We start from the raw sequence: 22,438 nt of genomic DNA on the forward strand, positions 1-22,438 counted from the left end.
CAGTAAAGTAAAAAGGGCTTCACAAGCATGAGGCCTGCGCTAGTTCAACAGTACTCAGAGATGGGGGTACACACTTGAAATGCCAGCACTGGGGAAGGGGAGGTAGGCACCCCTAGAGCTCACTGGTGATGCAGTTTGGTCTGATTGGTGAACTGCAGGCCAATTAGAAAACCTACCTCAAAGAAAGGAGATGGTGTCTCCAAGGATGTCACTCAAGGTTTTCTTCTGCCCTACATATGCTCATGTACATGTGCCTGCACACAGTCATTGGTGTGCACGCGCGCACGCACACACACACACACTTTTTTAAAGAGCCAATATTAGGTAACTAAATTTTGAAAAAAGTTTTATCTTTGTAATTAAGAAATTTGAACAAATCATAAGCTTGTTTTATTAACAGTTTAAATTCTAACATACTACCAACTGCTGAATATATAATAAAAATTATCCCTCAAATAGCTTTGACCACACATTCATCTTCGTTTTCTTCTGAAAAATACTATATAGTCTCTCTATTCTTGGTCTCCGTGTAGTTCATTTGTTTCCTGTTTGGACACATAAATGTTTTAAATATTTTGAGCACTTGTCATTTGTGGTAGGTTTTGTTGTTGTTGTTGTTGTTGCTGTTTTCGTTTTTTGGTTTGTATTTGTTTTTTACTACAAACCATGTACAAATAGATTAAAATACAGCTAATACTTATTGGGCACTCACAATTTTGCCGGACACTTTATTTAGCATGCTCTATGAAATAACTCCCTGAATCTTAACGCGACTCTATGAAGCAGACAGGACTGTTACGTTGGTCTGTAGAAAGCACTTGTGGTCCCTGAGTAGGGATTATTGGAGACAGAAGAAACAAAGATTCAGAGACTTAGTTTTACTCCAGATCATTCCAAATTACTTCTTTCAGAGCAGTGTTCTTAAATGTGAGGGAGGAGCTGATCAGATGAACTATTTATTAGGTACCTCCTATCTCTCCAAGTCTTGCTTACAGAGGACTCTACCCAAATTCCAGCTAGACTACTTTTGAACTACGGTGGGCGGCTTTGGGTCACTTACGCAATCTCTTTAACGTGGAGCGTTCTTTCTAAGGCAAAATAGCAATCCATCCACTCGCGTTCCCATGCCAAGCTTTCATGAATCTTAAGTGAAATGATGTGTACAAATACCCAAGGCAGAACCTGACCCCATCAATGTTTATCGGATAGTGACTCTGTTATTGTTACGCCAGGATTCTTAACAATGCTTTTGATTCAGTTGAGAACAAAACATCCTTTACCGACTGTCATCTCTGATACTACTATATGAGACGGAAATCGCCTGCTCGCTATCCGGGACGCTGGCGATTAAGTTCCGGAGGAAGTCACTAAAAACCGCGTAAACACCTCCCGGAACTACGTCCCCTAGCTGCTGCACTCCACTCCGTCCTTCGGAGTAGCAGTTCCGACTAGAAGCTAGTTCCCTGAATGATAGTTCCGCCAGCCTGGGGCCAAGCTTGCTGCGCAGCAAATCAAGCCCCACCCACTGCGGGTCTTCTGGGCCCTCCGGGTTTCCGTCGCTACGGAAGCGTGCTCTGCGGAAAGGGGCGGGCCTCGCATGCGAAGGCGGCTGATTTGAAAAGTGTCAACGGTTGGTGTGTTTTGGTTGCTTGCTTGTTTTGTATCTGCTCTTCCGGGACCGGCTGGGAAGGTAGGTAAGTGCGAGCGGGCGTCGGAGGACGGCCAGGAAGACTAGGATCGGGGTGCCTGGGCACGCTGACTTAAGCTTATGTGTGTTGATTTGAGACGGGCTGTAATGTATCCCCGGTTGGCTTGGAACCCACCGTGTACCTGAGGCTGGTCTTGAACTCCTAATCCTATTGCTTCCACCTCCAAGTGTTAAAATTACAGGTGTGAGCCACAAGAGTGGTATCAGTGGGACTTGTTTCGTTGTGAATGCTTGCCAGTTTTCTCTGTATCTTCATTGCTCCACCATCTCTTGATTACACCCAGAACCATGCATCGAAAGGCAAAACATCATTCTTAATCCAAAAATCAGTTAGCTGCGTGTATATGGCTCTACTCGTGTATAATACAGGGCCATCCCCGTGGTTTTGAGGAAGTTTTTTTATTTAATTCATTAAAATTGGGAATTGCTTGCTTAGTTTTGTGTTGCAAAACTAGATGTATAAAATTTAAGTTATTCCAGTACACGCTGTGTTTAACATTGTAGTGTTATAAATAAAGGAGAAACAGCCATTAGAAATAATCTGTTCTATTTGAGCTAACATGTCAGAGAGTCATTTTAATAATATATAAAGTACTTTAGTCTGAGCTAAGAGGTCAAACTAAAGGCCTATTCCTCTATCTGTACACACACACACACACACACACACACACACACATATGAGTTGGAACTGAAACTGCACTATGAAAGCCTGAGAATTTGGATATGAGAAGAGGTTATTATACCCACTAATTGCAGGTGTAAGCCTCTTGGTAGGGAATTCAGAAATTCCCAGGCAGGTATAATGAGACATTGGAAGTTTAGGGGAAGTCTTGAAGGGATTGACTTGGACCAGAAAGAGCATTAGATTAAAGGCTCTAGAAACTTCAGTAGAAAAGATTGAAATCTGTGTGGTGCATAAGCCGATTGCACATTTGTGAGGGTTTCATGTCTTATAAGGATTAACCCCCATGGCAGTGTATATAAATAGCATCAGCAGAGGGGTGTGCTAATAATCATGAAGACATTTTATACCCACTCCAGTGTTAAAATGACTAATCTCAGTGTGGCTTGCTTTAGCAAGTACCCTCTTTGTAATGTTCTTATGAGCACTTTAAAAAACTGAGACTTAGATGAAAAATATTGAATGTTTATTTACCTTTTCCCCCTCTGAAAGCATCATTTTAAACCATGAAATAAACTGACCTCAGGATATTGAGAGAAAATCCCCAGAATCTAATATCTGTCTAAACACAAAGGAGGCCTGGACTAGATGATTATAAAGAGATCAATCAGGGGATAGGGGCTTGGGCTTCTGTAGGGAAAGGAAGTGACTGGGGATTTGGAATGCAGACAGAGGAGGTACACAGTGAACGAAGGCTGCCTTGTTCTACCGACAAAGTCTCTTATGTCATTGCCACCTGTAGTGATCAGTACCTGGGCAGGGATCAGAAATACAGCCTTTTCTTATGCAAAGTACTTTCCTCTGCAGAAAAGGAACTGTACTGTGGAGAAGCCTCTGCCGGCATCTACACATTTCTAATGGAAACATCTAGAAACTTCTTTCTACAGAAGGACCTTGCCGAGCCTTTCCTGAATCTGCAGCGGTCTGTCGTTTTTTGAAACACATCAAACAACTATACTTGGGGTAGGATAATTTACTGCCCCATACATTTATAATTTATTCTGAAGTAGATGACTAATGTGTGAGAGGCCCAAATCCAGATTTGAGATGATCTTATCTCTGAAAAAAAAGTTTGTAATTATGAGATTCAGTAGTAGAAAATGAAAATAGTTTAAAGTTTGGGGTTTTTTTTGTTTTTTTTTTGTTTGTTTGTTTTTTCGAGACAGCGTTTCTCTATAGCTTTGGAGGCTGTCCTGTAACTAGCTCTTGTAGTTACAGGCCTCAAACTCACAGAGATCCGCCTGCCTCTGCCTCCCGAGTGCTGGGATTAAAGGCGTGCACCACCACCGCCCGGCTTAGTTTAAAGTTTAAATACTGATGTAAGAAGAGTGTAGGGAAATCCAAACTCATGTAAGTGGGCCACGTTGATGCTCTTAGAGTTTCTTTCACTGGGTCGTAATGCATTTCTACATGAGTGCTACAGTTACCCACAGTCAGTAGAGGTGGTTCCTTGCTGGATTAATTAACACTCTGCCCTAGATTGATTGTATCTGGAGTGTTGAATTCTTTTGGTATTAAGTTTTCAGAAGATATTGACTGTCTGGGGAAACAGCTCAATTAGGAAAGGCAGGACCCAAGTCAACCGCTAGAACCTACATATTTTTCTTTTTGAAGTTCTGGATGTGGTTCAATGGTTCTCAGCATTGTGGAGAGAGACAGGCAAATGCCTGGTGTTAGTCAGTCTAGCCTACTTGGTAACTTCTAGGCCTGTGAGACCATATCTTTAGGTAAATAAATATCATATCTAAATAAATAAGTAAAAAGGTGGATGGCACCTGAGAAACAAAATCATACTGTCCTATTTAAATTACCCCTGAAATATTATTTTGTCTATATGTTCCCTTGTGTTAGTCTATGTTTGTATGTGTGTGGGTCCATGTGGACCAGAGGCAGTTTCTAATTTTGTTTCCAAGTTCCTCCCTTATACTTGGCACTGGTTGTCTCTTCATCTGGTGTTCATCCCTCATAATACCTTCTGGTATTTTCTTAGCCTTAGCTGCTCTAGCAGATGAATCAGATCCAAGGAGGGCATGATAGGAACTCCCGTGTGTAGTATACAATCAGAAGCATAAGTAACACAGCCTGTACTTAGGACTATCATGTCAACGGGGAGCAGTGTGAGGATTAAACCCTCAATCTGTGAGTTGTGATCTTCTTGGCCTGGAAGTAGTGTTAGAACTTTATGATCAGATGCCTAGTGGTGTCCACTACATAATTAATTTTCTGCCTGCTTGATACTTGCCAGTAACCAGTTCCATTTTAGTAACAAATCTGTACTGATTTTTGTTGAAGGAGTGGGAAAAGATGTATTCTTCTCTCTCAAAAATAGTAAGGTTTCCAAAAAATAGTCTCATAAAGTAGTGGTCACATGTAAGGAAGTAGTCTTTAATTGTGTCGCGGAGAAAGCTTAGAAGGGACATCACAGCTTTGCTCCCGGTTTTGGAAGAAATGTCCTGTAAATAGGGATTACTGCATCCTATGCAGTAGTTTTCTCAGTCGCTTGTGCAGATGCCTTCCAGTTATTAGGGACACACTAGACTGAAAGTTCCTGCGCTCTGATGTTCTGAAGGGTTGAGAGCCGGGACGTTATTTAACAGTTGTGTTTTGGGGTGGCATCCTCCATTTACTGGGAGGAGAGGCAAATTGTTGGGGCTTCTTTTTAAGCCGTAATTGTTCGAAGAAACAGTGAGAGCCTAAAGTAGATTTCAAAACTTGTAAATCATTTCAGTTTGTTTGCAAAATTGAATATGTTTACTCTGGGTCTCTGCTCACACTGGGAAGTAGTGACCTCTGGACAGACAACTCTGCGGTGAGAGACCACCCGAAGCATTGCAGGGTATTTGGCAGAATGCCTGGCCCTGGCCATTGCATTCTTGTCCTGACAACTGAAAATATCTCCAAACATTGCCAGCCATGCTCTGGGATGTGTAAGGGAGACAGAATTATGACAAGTGCTATTTTAAGAGGACACTGGTAGGAATAATCTGTTATCTGCACACATTAGGACAAATAGGTTTTTGCTGTTTTATGTGTTTTGAGTTCTTGCTTTGGTGAAAGGGATTCCTGCCTTAAATTAAAACCTCTCTGTACCGCTCTCCCTCTACGTCTTCCCTTCCCTCTGCCCCAGCTCTCACCCCTGCTTGCATCTTAAATCTTATTAGCCTTTTTACTGTGTGTGTTTGAGTGGGATATCAAATCAGAATGCAGCTTTATTTCCTGCCTTGTGTTAGTATTGCTTATATCTAGCTGCTGCTGTCTGTCTGTCTTGTGCTTTGAGAAATAGTTCTCAGCATCTTGTTAAATGCTCTGGCCCTTGTTTAAAAAGAAAACAACATGATTTTCCTCCTGTGTGTTAACTCAAAGCCTCTATTCCTTATGGAATAGGACATTAGGAATATTGGCAAAAATGACTTATTACTTTGTGATAAAAATTATTTTAGGATAAAACATCACCTTTCTTTCAGTGTGTGTTTGTATGTATGTGTGAATAAAATTCATCTTGTTCTGTTTTGAGACAGGACAGAATCAGGTTGACCTTGAATTTTACATGTAGTTGTTACATTGAATTTCTGCCTCCACCTCCTAGAGTTGGGGGTCACCAGTATGCATTACCATGCCTGGCTTAAAATTCTTTGCCTTATTCCCATATTTGATGATCATACTACTGTGAACAGTTCAACCATAGCCTGTTCATTTTTTCCCTATGTATCAATTTCTAGATAATGAGGACTCTTCATTATGCATATTTCTGATCTTCGTTTTTTCTTTCTAACTAGGAGGAGACTCCCATCATGGAAACTTTGTCCTTCCCCAGATACAGTGCAGCTGAGATTGTGGTTCATATCCGCAATAAACTACTAACAGGAGCCGATGGCAAGAACTTCTCCAAGAATGATCTTCATCCGATCCCTAAGGTAAAATGTGGCTCTCTTTACACGGAGACACTGATATTTAAGAATAAAGTAGCTGCTAGGTCTGTAGTGTGGGAAGGAAGGCAGGTGCCTTCATATTTGTTGTAGGCCAGTCATTTTTAATCTAGAGAAAAATTCCTCACCTGGTGTAATTTTAAAATAACATTAAGTTTATATGTAGGGCAACTTCTACAGGCCCAGTGGGAACTCAGTACTTTAATACAGTTGTTTTCCTTAAAAAAAAAAAAAAGCTTTAAACCATAGATATATTAAAGTATATTAAATTTTTATATTACTGAAGTGGTGGTATGAGGGTATCATTTATTGGAGACCTTGACAGGATTTATTCCAAGTGGCTTCCTACACACGCATGCTTAAAAACAGTCTTCTTTGGAAGCACACAGATTAATTTTCTTGCATTATGCCCCAGGCGGGAATTGACTTATTCTGACAAGTGTTATTCTTTATATGTTTGGTTATTAAATGCAAAAATGAGCTATTTATGTGTCTCAGCAAAATCCCAAATCTCCCTCCATTCCCTGTTTTGACCTTGAAGTTATAATATGGGAAGGTTTATTTGATCATATTGAATTAAAAATTGTTTATCTCAGTGTTCTTTGGTTTTTTAAAATGGGAAGAATGGCCTCAGAGCAAATGATTGGTCTTTGAGGTGAGTCATGTAGCTTTAGGTCAGCATTGCCACGTTCTCACCATGTTTCAGGCTTTCTGTTCCCCTAATAGACCTGAATACAGAAGAGCAAACAGATTCCTGGGCCCACATTTGGGATCTACTAATGTAGAAGAAAAGGTTTTTAAATCTTGCTATTTCTCCATTATTTCAAGCATTGCAGCTAAACTGAAATCTGAGGTGACCTTCTGGCCGTAACAGTGGGCTAGTCTGAATGATCTTTCTTCAAAAAGTGAAAGTAAAATCTTGAGGTTTCCAGCATTTCCACATCCCTGGCAGAGTCCTGGAAGACCCGCCCATCTTTCCTATCTGGGCTGGGTTAATTGATTGGGTTGGATTTGGATAAAATAATTCTCATTCATAAGTAACCAATTTCCCTGATTATTCACTACATGTGAGCAAATTATTATGTAACACAAAGTGTCTTAGAATTTGAAGAAAGTATGAGGTATTTTGAGGGAAAGTGGGTGATGTTCTCTCCTTTTCTTTTTTTGCATTCACCGACTGCAGCATTTGATGGTGAGGATGGCAGTGGCTCAGCTCTCTGCATGAGACATTAACAGTTGTTTTTCTGTTGTAGCCTGACGTCTTGTACATGATCTACATGAGAGCCTTGCAAATAGTGTATGGGATGCGGATGGAGCACTTCTACATGGTGAGTTAAGAGCTAAGACAGTGTTTGGTTCCTGTTTGTAAGCAGGTCTGCTCACAGTGCATTCTGCTCAAAGGGTTAAGAAGTGCTTGACTTTATTTCCAGCAAATCTAAAGGATTACAGAAAAATGATCTCACTTACAAAGGAATTTTAGACATCATAATAGCTTACATTAGACTCTTTAGTAAGATGCATATGATAATGAAAGACCAAATGACATTTGGAAATTGCTAATTCTATACAGTTTGTTTACAGGTGTTTGGCTTCAGAGACTTTAATAAACAACTGCCAAGCCTTTAGGAAAAAGATTGTTTTTGTAGGAAGGACTCTAAGATTAAACTCGGAGGTAGTAAGATTGAAGCAATTGAAATGAAACAAGCCACATAGTTCTAGTCAGAAGGACTGCTTTTCTTGACCGTGTTTTGTGATGACATTATCAGGGTCTTATCTGAGGATCCGTGACGATATCATGTCTGTGGGTTCTCATCAGGTTCTTTTTTTTTTTACTGTTTTGACAACCCAGGCTGTCCTCAAACTCATCATCTTCCCGTGTACTTGTGTAATAGACACATGCTGCCACTCTTAGCCTGTGATTGGAGGTTTTTAAAGAGCAAAGATTTTGCCCTCTGTTTTCCTATGGAGCTTTGCAAAGGTTTAGTTTCTTTATGAAATGGGGTATCCCTCTAAAGTAGGGTTGTAGCAGTTAAAGAGAACAACAAAGTCAAGTGCCCAGCATAAGGCCTGGTGTCATTTCCATGTACTTCGGAATCTTCATTAAATGCCCCCTGGGAACTGAGCATCGTGTATGTGTATTCCTGTCAGCTCTGGCTGTGCACTACGAGTTGTGTTGTTTTCAGACTTGGTGGTAATGAACTGATATCGTTAGACCGTTTCCTGTGTTTAAGGTTTCTTATAGTAGAAGATTCTTCTCATTTCGTCTGATTGACTTGATATAGATTTAATGACTTATTTCATGCAGATGCCGGTGAACATAGAAGTCATGTATCCACATTTAATGGAGAGCTTTTTACCAGTCATGAATTTATTACTTCATCTGTGAGTAAAGGGTGATTTTTTTTTTAATCTACATTACATTAAACTTGTCTAATGGTATGGTCTTTGTCCAGAACCGCTCCCTCTACTTTATCTCGTATGTGTTCAGAGTTCTCACATGTATTCAGTCTTCCCCTCTGGCACTTTTCAGGATGCTCTCAGGTGACATTCTAAGGTCCTCTAAGTCTGGAATTGTTTGGTAGCTTTGCATTTTTGAAGAGTCTTAGAATCACCAAGAGTATATGCTGTTTATTATTCTGTAACTACCTTTATACTAAATCAATGTTGTAACGTGTATAAAAACCAGTACTAATGCATTGTAGAAGTAGAGTTCATGCTGCAGGACAGTGCACTGCAGGAGACTGCTGACCTGCCTTGGCCCTGGAACACTGAGCAATGGATTCAGAAACATGTTTGGAACTAAGATCTTTGTGTTCATGGGTTAGCATCTAACGCCCTGCTCTTCACTGTTCTGCATCCCCAAGGGACTCCTTTATGCCCATCTGCCGAGTGAACGACTTTGAGATCACTGATATTCTGTGTCCAAGTAAGTACATTTCCAGTCATTTAATTCGCCATTTTCCCTTTCTGCCAATAAATGTAAAAGAAAATTATAAGAAAAAATTTTTAGAAAGTTATTTCTTTTTTGTCCTTTATATCTTTATAAAGCTGTTTTTAAATTGATTTTTCTTACAATTTCTTATTTTTTAAATATTCCTAAAATTTTGGAAGATAACTTTATTTCTGTGTTAGTATCACTCTGCCAACCCTGGTGGATGCTCCTAAAACTTATGGACTTTTTGTCAGAAATGTGGCAAGCACCAACCCCACTAAGTGACGTAGTACAAGAAGGACAGAGATTTTTCTGCCTGCCTTGGGAAGGTGGGTTACAGTGAGAAACAGACCAGACCCAATTCCCACAGAAGGCTAAAACTACAAAGATGGTTGAGCTGAGGCTGGAGTGTGCTGAGCCCAGCTGCAGGTCTAGGATGCTGGCTGTGAAGGCACGAGCAGAGATAAGAAGGAAAAGGGCCAGGTGATCCAGTTCTAAGCCTATTTTGTCATGAAGACAATGCAACATGAGGTTGCATTTAAAAATTGGAAGTCCATATACAAATGATGCATGGGGCTTATGTTGCATAGTGAGTTAATCTGGCCAAAGATATCAAATTGCCAGTTACGTTTTTATCATGAGAAGCTTGTATTGCAGCACTGATACTCCGCTGCTGTAGCTGTGCATAGCATTTCCATGACCTACAGAAGAGTCTTATGTTCATTTGTAGTCAGTTCCCTGTGGCCGCCGTCTCCGACAGCACTGATGTGTCTTCTGTCACTTTGGCTTTTCATTAGATTTCATATAATAGAGTCATAGAAGAGTACAGTCTTTTCTGTCTGGCTTATTTAAACAGTGCTTTTGAAATTTATTCATATTATCTTAATTTATTAGTCATTTGTTTCTTTTGCTTTTGCAGTATTCTCGTGTATGTGTGTGACCCAATTTTTTCACCTATTAACCAATTAGTAAGCATTTGAATTGCTTCTAATGTTTGGTCATTATTGGCAAGCAGCTGTGAAATGATCATGTTTATAAGTGTGTGGATATGATTTCATTTCTCTGTTGCTGAGGAGTAGAGAATCTGGTTTGTGTGGTGAGTACATGCCTCACTTTTTAAGAAGTGGCCAAACTCTCTCCAAAGTGGCTCTGTCCCCATCAGCAGTATACTGCAGTTTCCACTGAGCCATGTCCACTGTGGTTTGAGTATTATGTCATTTTAATTTTTGCTATTTGCTGGTTGTATAGTGGTTTTAGTTTACTTTTCCTTGATGACTAATAAAACAGCATATCTTTATATGCTTATTTACTGTGGTATGTCTTTTTTGTCAGAGTTCTTTTCAAATCATTTGTCTATTTTTAAATTAAGAATAAATTATTTTATGTGTATGGGTATTTGCCTGTCTGTATACCTGTGTACCGTGCGTGTACATTGCCCAAAGAGTTCAGAAGAGGGCGTCAGATCCCTTGGAACTGGAATAACAGATGGTTGTGAGCTGCCATGTGGGTGCTGGGAATCAAACAGGTCATCTGGAGGAACCATGCTCTTAACCGCTGAGCCATCTTTCCAGCCCCTTGTCTATTTATCTTACGGTGCTTCAGATATTTTTCAAATAAATTGTCAGCTGATTATGCAGGTATGTTCTTCTACTCTGTTATTTGCCTTTTCAATTATATAGTTCTACAAAATAAATTTCAGTTTTGAATATTTTAATTGATTTTTAAAAAATAAATTTGTATGTCTTTTTAAGAAACCTTAGCTTGATTTGCTGAGGTTTGCATCCGAGTGGTTGGGGAGATTTTCTTGCTTGTTTAATGTTTCAATTATTGTATATGGTGTGAGTTGCTGTTCCTGTCTCTCCTTTTGTACATGTTGTTATAATCTTCCACTACTTGTTGAAACATTACCTTTTCCATGTTAAATTAATTTGATAGTTTTTATTTAAAAAAATCAATGGACATACTCCGCATACCTATTAAAACTGACAATATTTCAAGACTCAGCAATCTGAAGGGTCAAGAAGGACTTGGGGCAGCAAGCACCTGAGTTCTTTACTACAACAGTGCACTGGGGTGTCACCATTTTGGCAGTTTCTGACAAAATGAAGTTTGTTCTTACCAGATGATCCAGTAATTGGGCTTCTTGGTATCTATACAAAGAAATTCAAACTATATTCATGCATAACCACATACAGAGAAGCTGATAGTAGCTTTGTTCACAGTTTCTAAACCTTAGACACCATTATGTCTTTCAGTGGGTCAGTAAATAAACTGCATCCAGGCAGTGGAATGGGATTTAGTGCTAAATGGAAATGAGCTGTCAACCTACGAGAAACCACGGAGGAATCACAGTGCATATTATAAAGTAAGGGGAGCCAATCTGAAAGGCTACATAGCTCTATGACATGTCAAAGAAAATGATGGAGACAGGAAAAGACAACGAATCTGTGATTGTGAGGCTTAGTGGAGAAAAAGAAACAATTAACCAGAACAGACAGCTCAGGACAGTGAAGGACTGTGTGCCCTGCAGTGGGATGTGTGTGTTCTCTGCAGTGGCCACAGCGAGCACCTCTAAGTGTGAGTGACAGTGATGTCGCACCCCTAACAAAAGCACCACTCACGCAGACCGGAGAGCGGTCCGGTGGAAGGGATCTTGAGAACTGCTTAGTCCTTACTCTGATTTTGCTGTGAATGGAAAACTACTGAAAAATAAAAATGTGTGGAAGACATCAATTGACCACATTCCTGGGGTTGCTATTCTCTAGACTGTGGATATCCAGTTTCCTGGCACCGTTCATCGAGATGCTTATCTTTACACCAAGTGTACTGCCTTAGGATAAAATCAGGCGTGGTTCACACAGCCAGTTTTCTTCACTCATTCATCTGTTGGCATGCTTGAAGCCGGGGTCCTTATTTTTGAATGTGTGAGATGGACAGCTGGAGCCCTGTGCTGTTTACTTTCTGTCAGCTCCCTTTCTCTTCCTTTGTGCTTTCTGATGCTGTTCTCCTCTCTGGAACAATCTACACTTTGTTATCCCTACTGCTGTTACTCACTGTAGCACATGGCATCCCACAGAGGACACAGTGTCACACTCTGCCACTGTCCAGTGAAGTCTTGTGGTGCATTACTTTCGAGTCTTAGGACCTGCATGTGCATCCACAGGGCCTGCAGTGCTGTTACACAGCATGCATTTGCGTTTCTTCGCTGGGCAGGGCACTCCACAGTTTGCACCAGTTGGTTAGTAACATTCCTTCAGATTTTCTTTCAGTTGCTGTGTTAAATGATTAATAGAGATATTGAAATCTTTTGTGAATTCATTTTCATCCTCACTGCCCTTTAATTGGAGTGCTTAGCTCATTTGTGTTTAATGTTACTGATATGATCAGACTTAAATTTACCTTTAATGTTTTTGTTTCTTCCTTATAATATTTACGTATTTCCATGTTCTCCAATTCTTGCCTTATTTTGGCTACTGAATTTTTTAAAAATAGCTTTTGAAAGATTTATTTATTTTTGTGAGTGTTTTACCTTCATGTATGATATATACCATGTACTTGCCTAGTCCCCTTGGATCCTCTTGTTGGATCCCTGGAGCTGGGGTTACATGTGGTTGTGAGCGCCATATGGCTGCTGGGAGCCAAACTCAGGTCCTCTGCGAGAGCAGCAAGTGCTCTTGGCCTCTGACCCATCTGTCCGGCTCCTTGTTTGTTGTTTTTATAAACAGTATCTTACTATATAGCCCAGGCTGACCTAGAAATTAAAAGCCTCTGGCCTCAGTACCGTGAGTGTTGGTTCCTGGTGTGTCCTGACATGCCTGTTTCCCCTTAGTTTTGAAAGCTAATTTTCTTAATTACCGAGTTCTAAGTTGATGACTTTTCCAGTGCTTTAAAGGCATGCTGGCACTGTTGAAAACAGTATCTACAAGGAGAACCAATAAAGACCAATAATAAAATCCCTTGAAGATACAGAAAAGGAAAAGATTTATTGCTGTCATTATTATATAATTATATGTTGTATATTATATAATGACTTACTTTGTTCCTGATAAGAAAACCTACTCCTATTCTTATCTTTATTCCATCTAATGTGTCCGCTTTATTTTCTTGCCCTTGCTTTTAAATTTTATTACTACTTCCTAGCTACATAAATATATTTTGGGGTTCTGGGGAATTTTTGTTTTGTTTTTCAGCTTAGAGTTATTCACTATTTATGGTTTTTATGAGGTTTAGAATTTACTCTCCTGTTAGGCAAAAAGTAGTTTTTATTCCTCCTTTTTGTGGGATTTCATCACAGTCTTTGGATGCTGTCAATCCTGCCTCTGCTCATAGGTGGGGTGGCTATGCTCCTGCTGGCCTGCATCCCACGAGTTTCTCTGGCTCTGAACTTTTTCTAATCATTCCGGTACAATTTTTTTTTTCAATGTATACATCTGCCTGCATGTAGCCTGCAGGCCAGAAGAGGGCTTCAGATCTCATTACAGATGGTTGTGAACCACCATGTGGTTGCTGGGAATTGAACTCAGGACCTCTGGAAGATCAGCTAGAGCTCTTTACTACCGAGCCATCTCTCCAGCCCCCAGTACAATTCTTATTTCAGATATCTTCTGTTTTCATCTCTTTGAGTTGGAGTTGGATATTTTTAGGAACTGTCTTTATCGTCATAAGACTTTGTTTTTGAACAAATGAGACATTTTCGTGGCCTGTTTTACTGTATTTGTCATTGGTGCTATTTCAAGGTATTTTGGTATTTTTCTTTTTATTGATCATATTCTGGTTTTGCTTTTTATTTTTCTTAGATTACATATTTTATGCCATGTAATACTGATGCTTTTGTTTACTGCTTTAGATATTTCTGTTTTTTCTCTCAGCCTTTATAATTTCTTCATGTCTGCATGCTGATTAGAACCAGCTTCTCTGAGACCGCCAGAATTCTTTAACTCTCCACAGCCTCTGTCTCTGAGTTCTTAGTCTCAGCAATTCTAGTTGCTCTGGCCCCTCCAACTCTAAAATCTTATCATCTTGCCTCCATAAGACCCATGCCTGCTCTTGGCACTCTCTGTTAAGAGCAAGTGCATTCACAGGGCTCCCCTCTTTCCGCTTTGAAGGTGGTTTCTGTCCTATATTGCATGTGCTCTGCTGTCTAAAGGTTTTGCTCCATTCATTCATTCATTCATTCATTCATTCATTCATTCATTCACTTTCTGTTTTAAGATTAGGATCGGTCATGGTCTCTGCTCTCCTCTATAGCTCAAACTAGCTTGCTTTCCTCCTTCTCTCTCCTCCTTTCTAAACACAAAGGTAATTCCAGTCTTAATTAGAACAGATAATTCTGCACCTCGTTAAAGCATACTTTTTCTATGCTGTGAGCCAAGTCATATGGTAAAAATGATATATTTTTGCATTCTGTTGTTTCAACGGTTTACAGTGTTATTTTCTTTTTTAGAATCAAAACGAACAGTTCGGTTTTTAAGTGGCATTATCAACTTTATCCACTTCAGAGAAGCATGCCGGGAGACGTATTCAGAATTTCTTTTGCAAAATGTAAGATTTAAGTATATTTTCTAGATACATACACACCAGATCAGCAATCTCATATACAAATTATGAGTCTGCTTTGAAATTTTGTCACAGGTCAATTATTAGATAATTGTTAAAATTGGATTTTGTTTTATATTTATACAAAGTAGACTTTAGTTTGGGGATGATATTTTGAAATGATATATTCTTTTTAATACAGAAGATAGAATTTTTTTTAATGTTGTAGTTGAGACATTAAGAAATAGGTTTTTTTTCTTTCAAAGTTTGCAAAGGTGCATAGTCTTCAAATAACTGAGATGTTTGAAATTTGCTTGCTTTTTAAGCAAGGTCAGGTTGGACTGTCTGTTATTCTTCTGCCTGGCCTTACAGATGCAGTTCAACACCATCACTTTAACAGATGGATTTTTTTTTTCATTGTACAACTGGTATACCCTGTGGAGATTATGGACGATTATTGGGGGCCTCATTCTCATTGCTCTTTATGTGCGAGTGCTGACCTCTTGGAAAGTACCAGGTAACATGAAACACATCTGAGATTCAGCTACGTGGAACTGGATAGACCCTTAGTTCAAGTAGGCTAAGCTCACCCTCCTGAACCTGAAGACTCTTCAAGCATACACACACACACACACACACACACACACACACACACACAGACACACACAGACACACACGCGCGCACACACACATACACACACACACACACACACACACACACACACACACACAAACACGGGTGCATATACACTCACATCCATGTATACATACACTCACACTTTTGTTTGGCTATTTACTCTCATTTTTTACAGACACAACACAGGCATTTCATTTCTAAGAAACCTGAGGGACTGTCCTTCCTGCCAGCCACTGCCTGTGCTGGGACAGGTGTCCTGGTCTCTGTTCCTATTACATTCAGTGCTTTAGTTAGTTGGTTTCATAGCTTTCCGTTCACGACTGATGGCTCGAAGAAAAAGAACCATGTTCAAGATCAAAAAGATTCTTAAAAATTACCAGCATCTAACAGTGTTTAGCCGTAGTAAGATGTGTCTAGCAGCAATTGTGTCAGGTAAAGAAATTCTTGGGAATAATATGCTCAGAGGTTGTACCTAACATGCACATGACCTTGAGTTTACTGCCCAGCATTTTTAAAAGGAGAGAAAAAACTGTTCCTAACTTGTTTGTCATAAATGCCTAAACTTACTGTTATCTTGTGTGTTGGGGGACAGGTGTATGTGTGTGGTCTTGCTCCTGAGTGTGTGGGTACATGCCCAAGAGGGTGAGGCCAGAGAGCTCATTAGGTGTCTTTCTCAATCATACTGCTAGCCTCTCTAGTTATTTATTTGTTTATGTATTTATTCATTTATTTTGGTCTTTCAAGACAGGGTTTCTTTTTGTAGCTTTGGAGCCTGTCCTGAAACTCACTCTGTAGACCAGGCTGACCTTGAACACACAGAGATCTGCTTGCTTCTGCCTCCTGAGTGCTGGGATTAAAGGCGTGCACCACCACCCCGACTTTCCTCTCTACTTTATTGTTTTGACACAAGGTCTCTCTGTGGATTAGAAGTTTGCAATTTGGGCTAATCTAACTGACTAGAGGGCTCTCTGGATTCTCCTGTGTATGTGTATGCCCACCGGTCCTGAGGTTACAGGCATGTTCAACCTCTAGGTTCTGGGGATGCACACTGAAGTTCCTATCTTATTGTTGCAGATCAAATGCGTCCTGGCTCTAACTTTTTCTTTTTTGTTCTTTCTTTTTTTGTTTTGTTTTGTTTTTTTGGATAGTGCATAAATATTTTGCAGTCTGTTTGTAGTTTTTTTTTTTAATGCTTTCTTACCTGTTAAAAAATGCTGATACAAGATTAAATTGCATTCATAGAAATCCTCTATGGACAAAATGCAGCAGTTGAACAATGTGAACCAGGAAGCCATGATGAAGCTGGAGAAACTCAAGTAAGTGGGAGCTTTACAAATAAGACGAATCCAGTTTCCGGGTGCGAACCAAGCAGTGAGTAGTTGATTTCAGTGCCGCCATCCACAGCCAGTCTCACTGTTGCCTGAGTAAATGGGAGGCTGTTTCAGTCCCCATTTCTAAAAACAAATCTGTGTTTTCCTTCCCTGGCTCTGAGTTGTCATTGGTTCTTTCTCATTAGTGCACTGTCCACCTGCCCCACTGCATACAAGAGTGCACAAAGCTTGCCCTGTGTGGAGGGTTGTTCACTCTCCAGCCAGGAGCTCCAGCAGGGGTCCCAGCATCACCCCTACTGCTCGCTGTGGAAAAGGATCAAGATCGGAAATACAGCCTACTGAGTGTGTGCTGGTTTTCGCTATTGTAGAATTAAGGTGTTCTGTGGAGCCGTCATAGATTGAGGGCTGCCTGCACTGACTGTGAGCAGTCAGATTTGGTTTGCTTGATTCTAGTCTATTTATGTCTTTGAGGTTGTCTGTTTTAAGTCTCTGGTAAAATTGCATTTATAGGCAGCAGTAAACTAAGAGACTGGGAGTGAGGGACACATATTACAATTTAGCATGATAAAAACAAATCCCAAACTAAATCTCGAACAATGACAGCTGGGAGAGAGTGTGTACAGCTTACGACGCAAAGCATTGCTAAGCTGGTGGCAGGGCTCATATTATGTTCCTAGTATGTGAAGAGTTCTTACAGACCGAGAGGATAAATGCTAACTTTATAGAAACACAGGCAAAGGCAGAATCAAAATAAATGACTAAAACTGTTGGCGAGCCTGCTTGTTCGTTCCCGGCTGCTCAGAGCCGAAATAACCACACAGAAACTATATTATTTGTAATATTGTTTGGCCAATAGCTTAAGCATAATTTTAGCAAACTCTTATATCTTAAATTAACTCATTTCTATTAATCTGTATATTGCCACTTGGCTGTGGTTTACTGGGTAAAGTCCTGTCCCTGGTGGGGCTACTTGGCCTCTCACTGACTCCACCTTCTTTCTCCTCTGTGTGCTAGGAACTCCCGCCTTGCCTTATTTTGCTAAGCCACTGGCCAAAAGAGCTTTATTCATTAATCAATAAAAACAACACGTAGACAGGACTTCCCACACCACTTCCCCTTTTTTTGTTTAAATGAAAAGGAAGGTTTTAACTTTAACAAAGTAAAATTATATATAACAAAACAGGTATCATTTCCGCCTAGCTCTACTCTGCCCCATCTCAGGCCAAAGCAGCTTCTTTATTCATTAACTAATAAAAGCAACCCATATACAGCAGGACTTCCCACACCATAATACCTTAGGTAGTCTAAAGTAAAACTTAGACCTTTGGGTATTGTTGTAGTTAGGGTTCCTGTTGCTGCAAGGAAACACCATGACCAAAGAGCAAGTTGGGGGAGGAAAGGGTTTATTTGGCTTACACTTCAGCATTGCTGTTCATCACTGAAGGAATTCAGGACAGGAACTCTTAACAGGGCAAGAACCTGTAGGCAGGAGCTGATGCAGAGGCCTTGGATGGAGTGCTGCTTAATGACCTGCTTCTCATTACTTGATCAGCCCGCCTTCTTACAGAATTCAGGACCAGCAGCCCAGGGATGGCACCACACACCATTGGATGGGTCCTCCCCCAATGATCACTAAATGAAAAAATGCCTTACAACTGGGTGTCAAGGAGGCATTTCCTCAGCTGAGGCTCCTTCCGCTGATGACTTTATAGCTTGTGTCAAGTTAACACAGAAACACTAAGTACAGATATGTAGTTGCTGATGGAAAGGATGGTAGCATAGGAGAGTGGCTGGTCCCACACTGGGAAGGCCCAGGTAGGGAAACTAGCACTGACATCATAGGAATACTGTGGACTTCCTAGTGGGAGGGATGGTGGATGGGTGTGTGCATGTGGGGCCAATGAGATGGCATAAAATTGAAGGCTTTCGTCTGATTATAAAAGTTATCTATTAAATGGTTTTCTTGAAGGTATATAATTCAGAAACAAGGAATCAGACCCTTTAATTATCAAAGGCATAAGTTTTATTTGTACATTTCAAATTTAAGAATGCACACACTTTTTTGATCTGTTTCTTTGTGTTTAGTTCGGTTCCAGTTGAAGAGCAAGAAGAGTTCAAGCAGTATATGGATGACATTCAGGAGCTGCAGTACTTGCTGAACCAGGAGTTTAGGCAGAAAACGGTGTGTGCAGGCCCTTTAACATGTGGCCGGGGAGGGGGGGCACAGCTGGTTTTCAGTTACAGAAGAAGCCATCAACATGTTGCTGTGCCCGTTTGTGTTGTCAGTGCTATGTGCATTCTGGATGCATAGAATTCTTGAGAATTCTCCTGTGTTTGGTTTTGCTGTGTGGCAGTGGTACCCTGAGCACTGCAGCAAACGCTCAAGGGGCGTTGGGTCAGTTTATGTACTTATGGGAAATACGGTAGTGTTCTCCATCCAGCCTGCACTAGCTCTAAATACTTAGTTCCCAGCTTCAGGTCAGCTTGTGGTACTTTCCCTGTATTTCGGGGAAGCTAGGGTTTAGGGGGTTTGTCATGATTTAAAAAGAAAGCCAAAAGGTGCAAATCAATGAGAAAAAAATGATAATTTCCAGGTCTCAGCTGACTCTACGCTGTCTGAGGTTTTGTGCTGCTCAGTAGATCCCACACACACCTAATGAGTTACTGTTTAAGAAGGAACTTTCCCTGCCAATTTGCGTATTAATTTTTGAAGTGTTACAGTGATGCTAGGACAGATTATGCAGTTCTTTATTTTTTATGGCCAAAGTGTTAGCGTTAGACAAGGGGAAGGTTAATTTGGGCTCACTCAGAGGTTCAGTTCATCATGACAGGAAAGCACAGCAGAGTAGCTTATTGAATGGGAACAGGAAGCCGAAAGGAGTGCTCAGATGCCAAGGCAGTGCGTATCCTCCCAGGGCCTGCTTTCTCAGGCAGGTAGCTCTGCAGCCTCCTGACAGCCTGTTCAGGTTTGATCCATCCGTTAGGTCAGAGTCCTCATTTGTTAGTTGTCTTCAGAATCACCCTCACAGGCACAGCGATGAGCAGGCCTCACCAGTCCAAGGCTTTCTTAATCCATTTGTGCTTCTGTAAGACTCCCCATCAGGCCTAAGATAAAGAAAGTTGGACACCATCTGATCTTCTTAGTCTTCTCATTCCTCTTCTTCTTACCTTTATTGGATGAGGAAATAGCTAGTGGTTTAATTTTTGGGTTTCGAATCATTATAACACAATTGTTTTTTCTCTTAGACAGTGCTGCAGGAGGGGCATGCCCAAAAGAAATCAGATATTTCAGAGAAAAACAAGATTTTGGTAAGCATCCCCTCTGTCCCCTCATGTCTGACGTTTGAGTGTCCTGCGGTGTTGGAGCTATGTGGCTGTCAATAGTTCTCGGTCGCCTTTTTCTTCAGAGGTGTCCCACCACCTGGCAACTGTTTCCAGCTTAATCCAGAAACTATTTTAAAAGAAAAAAAGAATAACATCAACACATGGAAATGTATGAAGAGAATTAAAAGTACCCAAAGTTAACCGTCTAGGAATGCACTTCACACACACACCCATTAGGTGCTATTGCTTTGGGTACCAGAAGAACAAAAGTAACTTTTTCAAACTCTAGCCAGGTCATGCAGTTAATATGAAAACACATCAAATACATTATGACTAAATACACATAATATTATAAGTACAATAAATACGTAATTAAAAATTATGATTTTACCATTGTGTGTACTCGTGCTGCTTATGGAAGGGATGTAGAAGATGAGAGGAGATTGTCAAGGACCCATGGATATTCTTAGGAACAGGATGCTGATCTCGAAGATACCCCTGAGGGTCACACAAAGGAGCTTGATCTGTAGCCTGAGCCATTAAGCAGGCCAGGGTGGTCAGAATTAATTTTACCCAGTTACAGCAGGCATGGGCAACACTGTTGGCTTATTCAAACAGTAGTAACCAGTTTTATTGTCTGTCCTGATTGGTGAAATGTCTCTCAACAGAATGAACTAAAGTTGTCACTGGTTTCTTTGAAAGAAGCCCAAGACAGCTTGAAGAGTAAAATTGCGGACTCGCCCAAGAAGGTAGAGAACTGTAAAGAGAAGATGAAAGACACTGTCCAGAAGCTCCGCAACTCCCGGGTAGGGCCCTGCGTCGTGTGTTACTTTCCGAATTGTCTAGTGTTTATACAGATTGTTCTCTTTGGTGGAGTGGAGAGGAAGGACATACAGCTCCAAGGTAACTGCTGACTCACTGCAGCAGCTACGGCTTTACACTGGTGGGCCTGGTGGACTATGAAATCATAGAGTGTGTCCGTGAGCACAGGGACGTGAGAAATCTTTGTTTCTCCTGATCATTTTTGCTTTAAATATAAAACCGCTATAAAAAGTTAAGTCAGTTTTCAAAGTAGCATTAAAATAGCGGATGCTTGATATAAGGAAACAAGAGAGCTCAGTGGGAGTATGGTAGGAGAGGGTGTGGGAATTGTTTTAGCGTCTGATCACTCAAGGCAGAAGAAACATTTTCAAGACCAGGGGCTCCTGTGAGAGGAGGGGTGGAGTGAGAAGGGACAAAGTTAGCGGTGGGCAGACAGCTTGACTTCTGTTTTGAATCAAGATTTTAAGTTATCATATCCAAGTAATTCTCAGTAGTGAAAATTGCCACTAATAGTAGAGGAAAAAAATCATCAGAACAGAAATGGAGCCCGGGAATAGATTTGGCAGTTTCTGGAGCATGGCTGCCGTGTGGAGTTTATCTATTCACGCGGTCGGGTGTCTTACTCAGGCCCTGGACCTGACCCCACCCTCCAGTGAGAAGGGTTGTCTGTTCCTCTGGGAGAAAACAGCTGGCTATTTATGAAAATCAATCTTTATGTCGATTAGAAGTTTAAAATTTAACAGATTTAGAACATGTATATAATCTTTGACCAAATGAACACACACCCTACCTCCACGTCTGACTTTTTAGCCGAGACTAACCTAGAACTCCCGAGTCTCCTGCCTCAGCCTCCTACCAGCTTAGACTATAGGCGAAATGTTCTTAGACTGACATGAAAACCCAAAGCCTAAGAGAGACAGGACCTGCTGAAACAGTGTCTGTGCCTGTAAAGAGTTTTGTTTAGGTTTCATCAACTGGACACAAACCTGGACATATTTGGGAAGAAAGAATCTGAACTGAGGAATTGTCTCCATCAGATTAGCTTGTAGGACATTTTCTTTCGAGTGATGGATGTGGGAGGGTCCAAATTCACTGTGGGTGGTGCCAGCCCCAGGTAGATAGTTCCTGGGTTTTATAAGAAAGCAGGCTGAATAAGTCAGTAAGCAGTGGTTCATGGCCTCTCTTTCAGTTCCTGCCTCTAGGTTCCTGCCCTGACTTTCTTTCATGGTTGACTGTAAGATGTAGGCTAAAATTAACTCTTTCCTCCCTAGGCAAAATAAATTTGCCTTCAAAATTTATTTATTTGTTTGTTTGTATTTTGTGTGTTTGGGTGTTTTGCCTGCATGTATCTCTGCATGTGTCTCTGTGGACTGTGGGTCTGGTGCCTTTGGAAGCCAAAAGAGGGCATCAGACCTCCTGAGATTGACATTGCAGACAGTTGTGAGTCACCTTGTGGCAGTTGGGAATTGAGTGCAGTTCCGTTGGAAAAACCAGCACTCATACCCACTAAGCCATGTCACTAGACAATCCCAGGATGCTTT

The 22,438-nt window shown here is 40.7% G+C and overlaps 1 protein-coding gene across 5 annotated transcripts in view; it reads left to right on the forward strand.

The window, feature by feature from the left end:
* Positions 1–1,557: 1,557 nt before the first annotated feature.
* Nuf2 (NUF2 component of NDC80 kinetochore complex) overlaps positions 1,558–22,438 on the forward strand; it is a 30,589-nt gene continuing 9,708 nt past the window's right edge. Inside the window, exons 1-11 of one of the 5 annotated variants that reach the window (XM_048421103.3) lie at positions 1,562–1,690; positions 3,198–3,353; positions 6,167–6,304; positions 7,570–7,644; positions 8,622–8,698; positions 9,181–9,242; positions 14,692–14,789; positions 16,663–16,736; positions 18,837–18,933; positions 19,998–20,060; positions 20,744–20,881. In XM_048421103.3, the coding sequence (XP_048277060.1) occupies positions 6,182–6,304; positions 7,570–7,644; positions 8,622–8,698; positions 9,181–9,242; positions 14,692–14,789; positions 16,663–16,736; positions 18,837–18,933; positions 19,998–20,060; positions 20,744–20,881 (807 nt within the window). In that variant the 5' untranslated portion in view covers positions 1,562–1,690; positions 3,198–3,353; positions 6,167–6,181. Of the gene's footprint in view, positions 1,695–1,745; positions 1,891–3,197; positions 3,354–6,166; positions 6,305–7,569; positions 7,645–8,621; positions 8,699–9,180; positions 9,243–14,691; positions 14,790–16,662; positions 16,737–18,836; positions 18,934–19,997; positions 20,061–20,743; positions 20,882–22,438 lie in introns of those variants that run through there. The other 4 variants (XM_048421102.3, XM_048421104.3, XM_048421107.3 and 1 more) reach the window with 4 other exon arrangements.

The sequence above is a fragment of the Myodes glareolus genome, chromosome 5 (genome assembly GCF_982192425.1).
Source record: "Myodes glareolus chromosome 5, mMyoGla1.1, whole genome shotgun sequence".
NCBI classification, from domain to species: Eukaryota; Metazoa; Chordata; class Mammalia; order Rodentia; family Cricetidae; genus Myodes; species Myodes glareolus.